This window comes from Hippichthys cyanospilos, chromosome 7 (genome assembly GCF_059441005.1).
Source record: "Hippichthys cyanospilos isolate Australia breed blue-spotted pipefish chromosome 7, RoL_Hcya_1.0, whole genome shotgun sequence".
Classification (NCBI taxonomy): domain Eukaryota; kingdom Metazoa; phylum Chordata; class Actinopteri; order Syngnathiformes; family Syngnathidae; genus Hippichthys; species Hippichthys cyanospilos.
Genome location: NC_142375.1, coordinates 8,472,337 through 8,487,104, shown reverse-complemented (window position 1 = coordinate 8,487,104; position 14,768 = coordinate 8,472,337). Strand labels below are relative to the sequence as shown.

General features: G+C 39.8%; 1 protein-coding gene and 1 long non-coding RNA gene across 3 annotated transcripts in view; both read left to right on the top strand.

The window, feature by feature from the left end:
* The first annotated feature begins 19 nt into the window (after window positions 1-19).
* Window positions 20-1,952, top strand: LOC148420894 (uncharacterized). The gene is made up of 3 exons (XR_015866214.1): window positions 20-216; window positions 1,157-1,294; window positions 1,487-1,952. It is a non-coding gene; the product is annotated as an uncharacterized LOC148420894 (long non-coding RNA).
* A 2,930-nt stretch (window positions 1,953-4,882) lies between these two features.
* mafgb (MAF bZIP transcription factor Gb) overlaps window positions 4,883-14,768 on the top strand; it is a 25,346-nt gene continuing 15,460 nt past the window's right edge. Inside the window, exon 1 of one of the 2 annotated variants that reach the window (XM_088419351.1) lies at window positions 4,883-5,171. Coding sequence is in view for 1 of the 2 variants with exons in the window: in XM_088419350.1 (XP_088275476.1) it covers window positions 5,630-5,650 (21 nt within the window). In the remaining variant the exon portion in view is untranslated. Of the gene's footprint in view, window positions 5,172-5,244; window positions 5,651-14,768 lie in introns of those variants that run through there. The other variant, XM_088419350.1, reaches the window with a different exon arrangement.

The window sequence follows — 14,768 nt, the reverse complement described above, 5'->3', positions numbered from 1 at the left end:
TCACTTTCTTGTTCAAATCTTCACCTTTGCCTACACGATATTTTAAATGTGTATTGAGGAATTTAAAATAATAAACATACATATTTTGCACCCCATAAATGCTCAAGCGATGCCTTGAGGTGTACCAAAAGCCTTGACATAATCGCAGTAATAGCCCTGCTTAGGCACTGACATTAATCCGAACTTGGGTTACAAACACAAATGCTGCATTTGAAGGTAGGACGTCTGATTTAGCCTACTTGTATTGTCTCAGTTGCGACTGCAAGGCATACGAGGCAAATGTAAACAAAAAAGATACGCTAATAGTGATAAACTGTTGTTTGTGAAGTCGGGGTCATTTTTTACCTTTACTTCGCAACTCGGACCTCCCAGTTCAAAGGGGCTTTCGAGTGCACTTTTACCAGTTGGAGGTCGAAAATGTCAAACTTCCCACCTTCCTTGATTGCAGCATATGACAAGAAGAGTAACCATTGGAGTGACATTTGATAAATGGAAAAGGCTCAGAACAGCTCTTGGTTTGAAAACAGACTCACGCTGACTTCAATTTTACTGAAAAAGTAAAAGAAGCAGAAATGTACATGACATATAAAATCAGCTGCATGTGATAAATGCATAGCTATCAGGACACGAGCATTCTGTTATGGATGCAGTTACTCATAAGACCTGAAGATACTGTCATTTAACAAAAAACGTATTGTATCTTTAATGTGCCTTTAAACTACAATACAACCTCACTGTGTTGCTCACTAATAATGTGGGCGCATGCGCTTATTTGGACATGCAATGGCCGCTCCTGTTGTGCTAAAGTGTCTTGGTAATCCCTCTTTTATGTTCAAAGGTTATTTGGCACTTGACTGTTTGCCACGGGGGCAAAGATTTACCATTCCCCTAGATACCTTCATTTGCGTCTCATTGTTAGATTCCTGTTACTTTGTGTACGCCGGACACCTTTCGAAAGACGTTCTTTTCGTCACTGGTGTCAACACCAGAAGCAGAACATCGGATAACGCTTTGGGGATCGCGTTGACTGTTGAATGGGGAATTTGGTTTGGGTGTGTATGTGTATAGCGCAGTTCATAATAGGCTTTCTATCCACAAGTAAACCAGATGCTACCTGTCATCTGCATCCAATCAATTTAATCACTGACCTTTGTAGGAACATGCTTGTTTGCATATCAAGGATGAGGATGCCAGACCCCAGTCACATGACTGAATTCGATAGAAGCACTTTTGCAGTCATCCAACAAAACATCTGACAGCTTCCACGCAGAAATGAACAATTGGGACAAGTGTGGTAAGAGGTGGTTTCTACATGTGTTTGTTTTGGGTTGATATGGTATCAATTTGATGCAGCTGTCACTTGAAACGGTTACAAAAAAAAGGAGATTGCGCTTACTCACCCTATACATGTTATGATTGCCTTTCACTTCCAACACAGTCCCCCTAGATGTATCCATCCTTTTCTTGTTGTGCTTGTCCTCATTAGAGTCACAGATGAGCTGGATCCTATTCCAGCAGACTCAGGGCGAGAAGCAGAAGACAGACCGGACTGGTTGCGCCACAATCGCAGGGCATGTAGCCTACAGTAGAAAAAAACAACCGTCAAACAACCGCATGCTGATGGAAAATTTAGGGCAGGAGTCCGCAACCCATGGTGGACATTTGGCATCAAAAGTGAGAAGAAAACAGAGGATGTAATGCAATATGTAAACTATATTCAAAACGCTGCTATACAGATGGCAATTTACAATAAATGGTGTATTGAAAATGAAGGTGCGATATACTGCCCTGATGTGCTGATGTTCAAAAGCAAAAGAAAGACGTATTAACAATGTAAAAGAAACACTTTAATTGGTTAATATTTTGCAGACTGTAAATATTCTACAGTTATATGGAACAATTTTTATAATTCAAGTTGACAGCTGAGTGCACTCTCTACATGTGATAAATGATTCAGCGGTGAAATATTTAGTTCACTGAGAGGTGGGTGATTTTAGCTTGGCTTTAAGTTTATGACTATGCGAAAGGCTCAGTTTATTTTATTTAAATATCATCTTCAACCATTTTTTTAGACTTCATAATCTATTGTACAAGCTATTTATATATATATATATATATATATATATATATATATATATATTTTTTTTTTTTTTTTTAAATACAGTTTTGTTATTAACTTAGATATCCAAAGACTTTTGTTTTTTTTTTTAACTTGGATTTTAAGGACCCAAATAAATATTACCATTCATTCTAACCATTCAAACCCCATCTCCATGCCCAAAGTCAGCGGTGTTACATGATTTAGCCACCTGGCAGCAACACCTTACGTTGAATTTATTGCAACTTCAATGTATCAGTTCAAAATGTTGCCCAGCTTCAGCTCTACAACCCTTCACTCAGTTTTGATGGCTCAAATTAATTCATCTAACCTTGGATAAAAGTAAAGCAGTTTACTCAAAATCCAGTAAGTGTGCTAGTAAAACTATTCAGAATTTGCATGACATTTTTTTCGGTCACTGTTCAGTGTATGTGTGTGTGTGTGGACTCTTTTGATACATAAATAAGTTTTATCTAACAAATGTATAGTTTTCTGTAGGCTTCAAAAACATGCTTCATGACACTTCTGCAAGTGCTTGTGCAAAACAGAGGCGACGACTTGAGATAACATCTTGTCTTATCTATGCTGGTGACAAAATGTCTTGGATGAAAAATAGCCCCATGGAGAAAAAGCCTGCACAAAGATCCTAGAAGCCCAAAAACAGTACTAATCTGATAAATTGATTTTAGTTTGTGTTAGTTTTATGCATGTAACATGTCTTTTTCTTAAGACGTTCTGTGTGCGATCTTGACATAATAGCTGTTGTGCTTGCAAGTTTAAAAATAACCTATTAATGATGTGATCGCATGGTCTGGCAATATGTCTATTGCTACAGCAATAATAATTTTGCTTACTTACTACTTACACTTGCATACAAATATATATACGTACAAAATAAAGCCTTTTTGCTACAGTTTGACGACCTTTGCCTATGCCTAAATCTGACAGAGATGCACACATCTAGAACAGGGGTTCTCAAACTTTTTGGGCTCAAGGACCCGATTTAGTAAGCAAATTTTTCAAGAACCCCTGTTGCAAATGTTTTTGGACACAACATAAATAAATAAATAAATAAATAAATAAATAAATAAATAAATAAATAATTTAAGTCAAACATTAGCGCCCTTTTTATTTAGCAACAGATTCAATTTGACAAAAAGTATTTGTTACTTTTCAGGTACATTGGAGTTCAGGAAATAAAAATTGCAAACTGCACCCCTCCTTATAACAAACCGGATCAATTTCTCCCAAACATGTTGCTGCCAATTACTTAGTCAAAAACTGCATTATAAAATAAAATGCTGCTTTAGCTTTGCTGGCTTCATCACCTTGTTAGCAAGCAATTGTCGACACAATGCAGTTTGACAAATTTCTAAATGATTACTTTAAAAAAAAAAATAATTCAACTAGTTGAATTGATTGCTTTTTTTGAAGGGTCATGAATACTTTCACAATTTAATATAAAATATAATGAAATGTACACATGCATATTTTTATTAATAACACAAATTATTTCACGGACCCCTGCAGTCAGGCCATGGACTCCACTTTGAGAACCACTGCTCTTATTCAAAAAGTAGCCAGACATAAAATGAAAGTTCATTTAGGTCAAACAAAAACAATTTGAGACAGAAATAATGGATTTGACAACTAAATGTAATTAAATATTGTTTATTTGTATTATATTACTTCACAGCATGAAGTAAGGAACTGGTGCTCCAGCAAACATTCCTATAAGTCTATGAAATGAACAGTCACACGAGCACGGGGTAGTGTGACAGTCACTGAAGGGTCTCCTGTTCGAATCCCGCTCTTTCCGAGTTATGTGTCGTCGTGTCCATGGGCAAGACACTTAACAGCCTTGCCTCCAATGGTTGGTTGGAAGGGCCGTAGGCGCAAAAATGGCTGCCTCGCCTCTCGGGCAGCTGTGGCTACATACTAATGTAGTTTACCACCACTGGTGTGTAAACGCATGAGGTAAAAGGAGTTGTTAGTGTGAATGCTTTGAGTACCTGAGGTAGGTAGAAAGGCGCTAGTAGAGACAGTAAGTGCAAAGTCAATTTACAATTTAGGCAAATTAAAGTCATAATGTTGCCTCAAAACATTCATACAACGTAAAATTGGAATCACTGTTTGCCGTGCGAATTATGAAAATGCCACAAATCATTGATATTGCATAAAATAGCAAACAGTTTCAGACACTTTCAAGCTGAATACATTGGTGTAAGCCTAATCAACAGTCAAACTGGGTGCTCTTGAGTGAAAACAATTGAGCGTGAATTAATTCCGTTCAAGAATAAACTCAAGAGAAATAAAAATGGAATGTCCTGTACTTATAAGGAAGAGGGCACATTGCATGCCACATGTGGCAGCACTAGCAAGTGTTGAGACAACAGCAATTCTGTCCACATTTCCCATATTTTTGTTGACCTTGTGAACCAAGTAGAAAAATCAATATTAGCTAATGATAGCAAGTGACAAAATACACCTTGCTATGTTTATGTTTTGAGAAGGGTGTTTGGTTGGGAAATGCTTGACTGGCAAAAGGTAAAAGACAAAGAGTGTTTAGTGTTAACAGATTCGCGTGACAGAAGAGATACACATGAACGAATTTGACACAAATGAATGAATCTGAGACTTTGCCTCTTTTTTTATTGTAAAAATAGTCAGCCGCTGCGGCGGGATAGGCAGCATTCTATGTTGGTAATCGAATTTCCAGAAACTAAATCCGCCACCTAATCCTCCACTTGTGACTAGAGTGTTGTTGTTGTTCGTAGTAGTAGGCCGTGTCTCTTTAAATGCGGGTTACGTAGCGCCTTCATGAATGAAACCATGTGATCCAAACATCGCTTGACGTCTCTCGGCTGAAGCCAGACCGAAACAAGCGAGGAAGGAGTGGATCCTCACAGCACACGGACGGTGGGTGCCACAAGGCGTCAAGCGAAGGAGAGGGGCCAAGCGTCGCTCCTTCCTTCTCGCTCCGCAACCACTCGAGCACCTCCGAGCTAAGCGAGCCGGCCGGCCATCGAGGGTCGGGGGCGGACGGACGGCGCCGGTCCGGTTTCCACTTCTGGTGAGTCAGCAACTTGAAATCTCCACAAAGTGCTGAATAAAAGTGGCGTTGTTTCGCTGAGTGCGCGCGACGTCGAGTTGTTGTCGCAAAGCCGCGTACTACCCGCCCCCGTAGAAGCGCTGAATCATCGCGACCCGGCTGGCCGGTCGTCGGCCAGTCGGGACCGAGCGAGCGAGCGAGCGAGCGAGCGAGCGGTGATTCCACAATACGGACAAAGGGGGGAGCACCATGTGTGCGAGTGACTGGCAACCTCGCAAAGAAGAAGCCAGCTAGCCATGTGTCGGAATGAGAGGGGCGAGGGCACCGCGTTGACAGCAAAGGTCGACCGGCGGAGGTGTCGCCTATTTGGTAGCGTCGCGTGAAGCTAGAAGTGGGGAAGTCGGCGAACGTGCTAAGTAACGAGTCGGAAGACGGGCAGCGAGGGAGCTCGCCTCGCGACAGGTGCTGAAAGCGGCTGTATGGCCAACGCTCATTTGCAGGTACGCCACTCTCACGCTCGCACGCGCTCAGCTGTTTGCTTTGTTGTTTTTCTGCTCGCCTCGTGTCTTCCCGTCCTCCCGCTCGGCTTCACACTTTGGTGTTCCATTTGTGACGGGAACCGACGCTGTCTGCCAGCGGCTAGCTTGCGGGAGCTGGGAAGCGGCGCTCGCCCCTGGCGCGCGCGCGTGTGTGTGGAGCGAGTGTGTGACGTTTTGACGTTCGCTTTGTGCCCTCCGACGGGCCTTTTCTCCCAATCGGAGGAATGTTGAATGATTCGCAGTAAAGACACTTGGGCTCGTATAGTATCAGAGGCTGCGGTTCGATTCGGTTGGCGGTTTCTGTCGCCGAATCATCACCACGTCGGTGTTATTTTGCGAGCGCTAACGGAGAAGCACGAGGGAGCCATGGCAACATGGCACCGGCGGGAGGCGGGCGGACAAAGGTCTAGCGAGGGAAAAGCGCTCGCTTTCTATTGGGGGCCCTAGAAACAAGTGCACCCGCCCATCGCAGTGGGGACGGTGACGCTCGTTTTCAACGGAGATTCACATCGCGAATGACTTCAATCGTCGGCGCTTGCCAACCTTTATTCGGCCACGTCGCATAATTTACATTTGAGACATCTCTGTTGCTGATTTCAATTAATGACGACGTTTGAATACATAATTGGTCTTACTCGTCACTATGTCGCAGGCATAGACGGTTCGGAGAAAATAAATACATCTAAAAAAAAAGAATCACTGAATAAAATGTGCAAATCGCATAATTTGCCTTTGTAAAGTGGGAAATCCCGTCCATTGCTGAAACACTTACTGTTTATTAAATACAGTTTGCTTGTGTGAACTTTTAGGTTCAATAAATTTACATTCACTCTTTTAGCTTTGTTTGTTTTTTCAATATTTATTCAGATTGCATTTTAATATTGCGTTTAAGTGCAGTGCATTGAAGTCATAATTTTGTGAAATGACTTGTTTTTCTCTTTCCTATTAAATACTTCAAAACTTGCTGGTTGTGATAGTGGTACTTGGGGAGCTATTTTTATTTCCCCCTTGTGCTTAGTGTAAAATCGGTTATTTCCCAGAGGACACCTGATGATCTCTCACAGCACATGTGGCTGTGAATCCCGTTATGTGGAGAATACACGCCAAATGGTTTCCTTACCGATAAAAGGGGACCTCACCTATTCACATAATGAAGACAATCGCGAGCGTTTAAACAAAATATGCCAAATCTCAACATTACTGATGGTGCAGTGCAGGGGTCCCCAACACAGGTAGCCCCCAAGGATCACATGAGTAACCTGCTCGCCTATTCTGTACATGGCTTACCAGTGATCAAACATTGTGATTTTATCAACATTTTACAAACAATTATACATGTATTACATTTACATTACATATTATACTTGATTTGCATACTACAACTGTTTCTTACGTATTGTTTGGAATCACCAACATGATCGGTGTCTTTACGCAAAAGGATATAACATTAAATATCCTTTACCAATATCGTTCCGACCGATACTTTGGAACAAATTCATCATTTCAGAAGTGTGAATCAAACTGGTGTGTTTTTTTTTTTTTTACTCCTTACCAAAGAAGTAGCTCTCAGTTTCACAAGGGTTGATGATCCCTGGTGAAGAGGTACACTCCGCAATTCCCACTTTGTGACAAGGTGACGTGAGTGTGAATAGTCATCTGTCTCTATTTGTGCCAAGTTGTACCCTTTGGCCGAAGGCTCTGGCATAAGATAAAGCTCCCTGTGACCCTAAAAAAGATAACCAGTCTAGAAAATAGATGGATGGATAGTTATATTTCTAAATTAATAATTAAATATAAAGCAATTGCCTCTTGGGTGTTGCAAGTGAGTGCCTCCTCCTCATTGACTTATTATTACATTACCTGCTGACTGGTTGCAACCTGTGCACATTGCAACTCAAGAGTAATAGGGAAGCTCTGTGGACCCAAGAAAACTGAAACTTCACCCCCTAATGATTCCAAATCAGCAGCTTTAGTTAGAGTCAGCACTCTGCAGAGTGTATCAAAAGTATGTAGTAAGCAAGTTGGCAAGTACTGTAATAGAGGGTCATAATGATGAAATAGTTGTATCAGTATTGGATAGAAAAGCACCCCCCCTTTCTCTCGCTCTCTCTCTCTCTCTCTTTCTCTCCTCTCTCTCTTCCTCTCCTCTCTCTCTCTCTCTCTCATACGCTCACAAACGCACACGCAGACACAACCTAGGGGCTAAGCTTTTTATACTTGGTATCAGTATTTAATCAGTGCTTGAAGTGCATTTCTCTGTCAAGTACTTTCCCCATCCTTCCCTGGTGTTCACAGTAATTGAACGCTGACCAATGCTTATGCGTGCAACTTTGCTGATGGTGGCGGAGCGGCGGCAAAGGCGCGTGGAGCAAGGGGGATGAAGAAAGAATGAGAGATGGGATTTGCGGAGAGATTGAGAACAAGGACCTTTTTGTCTTCAAGGCATTCCCCTGAAAATGCTGAGGCGAAGCAAATGCTCCCTCGCTTGACAGATGGCGTTTTCACTTGTTACTTACCACAGCGAGTTTCTTTGACTTGTCCTGTGCGTGTGTGCGTTTGTGCATATGTGTGTGTGTGTGATGGTGAAAAGAGGAAGCGGGGAATGGATTTAGATACTCAGATCTATCTGTGTGTGACTGTGGGTAAAATAGATCTACATGCCTAGCGGAGCAGGTCAGCCCACCTTTCCATGGGGCCTTAAGCAAAATTTAACTTTGTGGGCCTCTATTTGGCCAATATAATTGATTACTGGTCATGGACCTGTGCTAGTTACAGCGGTATTGTTAGCACATTAAGCATGGATGAGAACTGGGGCTAAAGCGAAATAGTGGGGATGCCATCTCTTTGCCTACTGGTATAGTTTTTTGATTACTGAAAAACTGTCATTCACTGTCCACTGTTATTTCAAAAGACTCCCACAGTAATGTGTCAAAATAATTTGTAGTACAAGAACTGAAAGAAATAAAAGAAAAAAGTACTGGTCAAAAGTTTAGAAACACCATGTAAATCCATTTTTAATAGTGACATTTTTGTATTTTTTTTTTGTTTTACTAAATTTTTTTATCTTGTACGGTTAATACCTTTAAAAATCAATTGCTGTAAACTGAAAATGACATAATTTGTGTTCAAGGCTTGAAAAACAAAATAGGTTTAGTCATGTGACTTCTGGAAACTGAGCCCTGATTGGCTGTTACTTGAGCCTTGGGCGTAAGTTATGCCATTTTCAGTGACAAGTGGCCTAATGTGTTTTTAGATGTATTAACGGTACATGATGAATAGTTTAGTTATCAAATTAATTATAAACAAAATAACATTTTACTGCTTGAAAATGGTTAAATTCGTTACTTTCATTTCAATAATTTATTTCATTGAAAAAGAAAACAAGAAAAACACAAATAAAAGTATTGGTCCAACTTTTATTGTTTTCTTGAATGTGGTGACTAATACGGATGCTTTGGTTTCTTCATCCAGGTTGTTCCATAAATTAACAACCTTTATAGAGACATAGCATTCAATGAATTTAGTCATGCATCATATTTTTTTGAAAAATCCTTTTAACATATATTTACTTTATCTTTTTACAGATCTTTTCTGAATGTTGATTGGTCATGTTTTTTTTTGTGAGCTTTAAACATAATGAGCAGAATATGATATTCTACCAATTCATGGAATTTCAATAGTTTGTCTGTAAAAATAATGGAATTGTTGATTCTCTATTTGGTTTTCTACTAATTAGTCTTATTGCCCTTTTTTGCAAAGTAAAAATTGACTGAATATATGCTTTGCAAGCATTTCCCCTTTCTTCAATGGTATGATAATATGTACAATGCTTTGTTATCAAGTGATTCATTTGCTTTGCGTAATAGTTCAAACGTTTTGGATCTTTTTACATTTTTCTACAAATAAGAATGATGAAGTTTGATTTTTCAGAATTTAGAGATCATTTGTTTAAGTCAAACCAAGTTTTTATTCGCTTAAATTCTTAGTTGACTATATCTAGCACCTTTTTTTTATCTTTCAGTATCTCTTTAAGTCTACTTAAGTCTAACGCTTATTGCCTGGAATGACTTTCACAGCTGTGTAGTTTCAACTGTTGATAGCTTCAATTTTTAGGCCCATATCCCACTGAGTGGAGAAGGTTTGCGAGTGTTTGCGTACGTAGCGTTTTTTTTTTTTTTTGGGTCAGGGTTCGTTCAAGGTTGCGTCTGCAAAGACGCTCACCAGATATTCTCCAAAATTCTATTGGTTGCAAACAGTTCCATTCACTTCAATTCACTTCTCCTTTCCTTCCTTTTACAAAAACATTACTCAATTTGAATACTCCAGTTGTATTTATTTTGGGGGGGTGGGAAAACAATGTTTCGTTAGATATTTTTTTCCCAATTTGTATCTATCTCTTCTGTATTTCATGAAAGAAGAATCAGCATGAAAGAAGGGAGAGCCTTCATAAGGCTATTCTCGCAATATTGTGTTCACCTGTGGTGTGGTGAACGTGTGAATTTTATGCTTGTGTGTGTTGAGAGTATTTATTAATTTATTTATTGTGCTACTATAGCCTCTACTTCAGAAAGATATACTGTGAGTGAAATGGAAGTAAAAGAAGCAGAGTAAAAGAGATGCACAGGGAGTATGTGAGTGGAAAGCAGTTGGGCAGATCAATAGTTGAGTGTCTTTTTCCCCTCTCAACGGTAATGATGAAATATGGTGTAAGCAGATCTAGTGCATAATCATCTCCATGCTTCACAGTCTTTGTGTGCGTGTGTATGTGTTGATGTAAATCGCTTCTACTTGCTGCGTATGTTAAATTAGCCCAAACTCCAAAGTGTCCAAAGGTGTTTACCTCCCTGCAGAGACAGAAAAGCATGAATTAAAGACTAATCCAATATAAACCAAGAGGGGATGGGGGAAATGGAAAGGCGGCGTAGTTGAGTTGAGGCTATTTGTTTTACTGATCCAACCTTCAGTGCTGAAATGATTGTGGTGAATTCAAACAGCAATAGTAAAGAGCAGCTGGTGTTTATAAGTAATCACACTCTAAGTAAGCCGTGCTAATGTCTTGTACCGCTAATGTTTTCCTTGCAAGGGCTCACTTTGGAGCTCTTTGAAGAGGAGACTCCTTGCACGTGCACACAAGTGCTCCAGACCACGTTTGTGCGTTTGCTTTTCATGCCGCGTTGAAGTATTAGGAATGGCGTGTGGCGTTTGAGATGCAAGGTGTCGGTCACAAGAGCATCTGTGCAAGTGTTTTCTACCAGTTGCATCATCTTGCGCAGTTCTGACTGCAGTATGACGATAGTAGAATTGTGCTTGGAATTCATAAACCTTATTTGGAAACATGGATGTTTCAAGTTCAGAGAGTGTCGAAAAGATAAGCAGGCACATTAATTTGAAGCATCCGTCATCACCTTCCATTTATCAAAAGCTCCTGGGAATGGTGTTAAAAACAGATATACAGTATAAGTTTACGCCGTGTTGACTGTTCTGTTGAAATGTTACAATAAATTTTTGGAATACACAATTAGTAGGTTTTGTTGCATGTTTGGATGGCAGTTATTGAAAACGTTCATTTTGGCGTTGAGGTCTTGCTATGCCACTTGTTTTCGTAACTCTCTGGCGCATACAAATACCGTAGTAAAGTAGATCAAGGACGAACTAACAAACATAAGGGAAAAAAATGAATTCCACATTTGTTTGTTTGGAGATAGTTTACTGTAGCAGGTAGTTTACTGTCTCATCGAGGAGGACTAACTAAGTCTTTAACAATCAATCAATGCTATCAGTGATTGCAGATTCACAAGCCTAGTAATTGACATGGATCAACTAAAGCATGTTGTATGGTATAGTACATGTGAATAATGGTCTGTATGTGCTAGGGGTGGGACTGGCTGTCTCACAATTTGATTTGATTTAGATTTTTCGGTGTCTGAGTCAATATAGAATTGATTTTCAATCGTCTTTTTTTTTTTTTTTTTTACATGTATTAAGTCTGGATCTGTAAGGAAAGTGTACTATGACCATTACATTGATGTGCTTGTATTATTTGGTGTGTTAAATCTGAAGCTGCCCTTCGTGGTGCTGGTTACTACCACCTAGGTTCACGGCGCTGCCTAGTGACATTATGCTGTCTCTTCCTTGGCAGTGTGCATCCAATGTAGTTGCTCCCGTAGCAGACAGGAAGCGTAATTGTTTCCTGTTTTTAACTTATAAAATCAATTTTGGGACGTTGGATATCAATTCCAAATCATGGTAAATGAGAATTTTACTATGTATGTGAATCGATTTTTTTTTTTTTAACTTTTTTAATTTTGGGGGGGTGGGGCCACACATTTAATATGTGCCCTCTAATTGACTGGCAACCAGTCCAGAGGGTCCCACCTGTTGTCCCTTAGCTGGGCTATTCACCAGTAAATCCGTAACCCAAATAAGCCCAGTGCTACAGAAAATGGATGAATGAATAGTTTTTGTTGTTGTTATTTGTTTTCAATTCACAGCAACATGCAAAGTACAGTACCTCACTTGCCACTAACTGGGCCAGAACTGTGGCCTCCTGGTGACCATGAACCTTTTTAGCTCAAGGGGAACTACTCCAGCTACAAACTGTATGCTCGTGTGTAAGCTTTCTGTGATGAGCATGTGCTCTATTTCAGAACTGTGTGCTCGCTAGTCAACAGCGAGCACGGTGTGACAGATGCACTTCACATCTCTATTGGGAGCACTTGCACTACAGCAGTGTAATAATAGGATGTCATGATTGTGCATATGACTGTGTGTGCTTAAGCTTACAGCACATTGCGAGTAGACCGATTTTACTCATAATGTCACTTGCAAACATCCTTAAAGTTGTTTAATGCAAGATGATTGAGCACCTTAGACCTAAGGAGAATATCCTTAATGTGTCTTTGGAATATCAACAATGGCAATAATTGTAATTAGGATAGAGAGATTTGTGAAGGGAATCATATATTAGGTTGTTATCATTATGTTCTTAGTTCATTGTTACCCATTTATGCAATCCTAGTTCATCTTGACCCTGTCCTTAGATAGAACTGTTGACGCACGAAAGTGTGAGCCGGGACCTTGGCCCAGCTGCCGGTGGCGCCCGGCTGGCTCTTTTGTTGTGTCTTGTAATCTGCTATGCTTCTATTCAATAAAAGCCGGGGGGAACGGCTGGGCAAGTGGAAAACTGGCGTTGGAAGACCCACGAGTTACATTTGCCCAAGCTTTTTTTTCCCTATGCCCGGCATAGAAAAGTCAATCTTGGCTGGTCTGAGTTACTCTTTTTGCTGTTTAAGCAGCTAGGCTTGTCCTAGTCTTCTTTTCTGAGATTTCTCTGACAAGATTACGGTGTTATCTTTCGCTACATGCCGTATACCGTTTTGTCAATGTTGCTAAATGTTTCTGCAAAAAAAATTTGATCAGTGGTTCTCATAAGACATGTTACTGCATAAGACATGTTACCCTACTGCTGTAGGGAAGTGTTTCATCAGGATGCACTTAAACTTGGAAGAGTGGCAACTTTACATGATTTTATTTTGCACTAATGTTGTCCTTGTAACCGTCTGATTGTACATGGCAAATGAGAGTCTGTTTGACCCAGGATGTTTTTCTCTTATACAAAAAAAAAGGCAGAGCCAGGACTCAACAGTCTGACGATGCAATTTTTTGTGCTTGTGTTGGGAAAATAGTCATCACACTCCGACTTACTACCTGCAATGGGGAAAAAACGTGTTGACGCCAGGACTTTTTCCCTCACTTTTAATAACACACACTGCACAATCACTGGCTCACGCACATTTAACTACCCTGCACCTGCAGATAACCCTTTTTAAACTCTCGAGAAAGTGATTGTTCCTTGATTCATTTACATTTACAGGCTACTAGTGTAAGTCTACACTAAGAAAGTCTTCTTTCTCTGAGAGTAGACCGTCACCAAGCAAACGTGTCCCATTGGCCCAAGATATGTGAGGCGATACCGTTCAACTCTATTTCCGTGGGTGGCCAGAAAATTTTTTTTTTCCTTTTTCTTTTTTATTTTTTTTTTTTGAACACAATATGTTATGTCTGTGTGACTGACAACCAGTCCTATGTGAAACCTTCTTCCAGCTCTGTCAGTTTGGTTAAGGTCCACCTCATTGGTGAAGCTACAGTAACAAGGACAAGGGGTATAGGTGAGATCATGGATGGAAGTAGTTTATGTAGAATTTACGCAATCCTGCAAGTAATTAACTTCCTATCTAATTTAATCTATAACTTACTAAAGTCACTCACATTTGGCGGGCTACTATGTTTGGTCTTGCTTGATAATACTGATAACTGATGTTTTTTGTATCTTTTTTCTCGGCCTAAAATAATAATTTAATTTCTGCTCTCTGCTTATGTTGCGTGGTCGGAAGATGATATAGAAAAGTAATTTGCCACAATGTACAGTCACATTTTTGGATATTTTCTGCCTTGCTGAGAAGTGATGTGCAATCTCAAAAACTACATGCATACTAATACCATTGTATAGTAAAGTTAGTCACATTGTGTTATCACCCCCACACGTGTTATGTATATATTTCATAATAATATTTTATTTATTAGTTGAAAATGTCACTGACCGCAGCTGCATTTCAACAAGCAGTGAGCATTTGTTCTCTAACAATTCCAGCAGAACACAATGACTGTCCTAGTATTTGCAAACCATTCGTTTTCTGAAGCACTTTAGCGATTTTCTTAGCCATAACTTGGCATAGCTGCCTGATTTTGTTTGCATTTTGTCTTTTTTACTGAACATCTAAAATGAAACATCTTAAGAGTTTAAATTTAGATAAGTTCAACATGCTATAAATAGTTTGTCTCATGTTTAGGAAATGAACAAAACAGACAGGTGCATCAGCACAACACTGTAAGCTCTCTAATCATGTAATAATGGCTTTTTTTTTTTTTTTTTTTAACATATAGCATGTTTTTTCATGACATCTGGTCTTCAGAACCGGAGCTACACCTCATTTTCCTTTTGTATTTGCAGTGTGATTCAAGCACAAGGTATTATGGTCTCATTTTGCCCAGAAATTTTGAAACAGTACATTTTTCCATC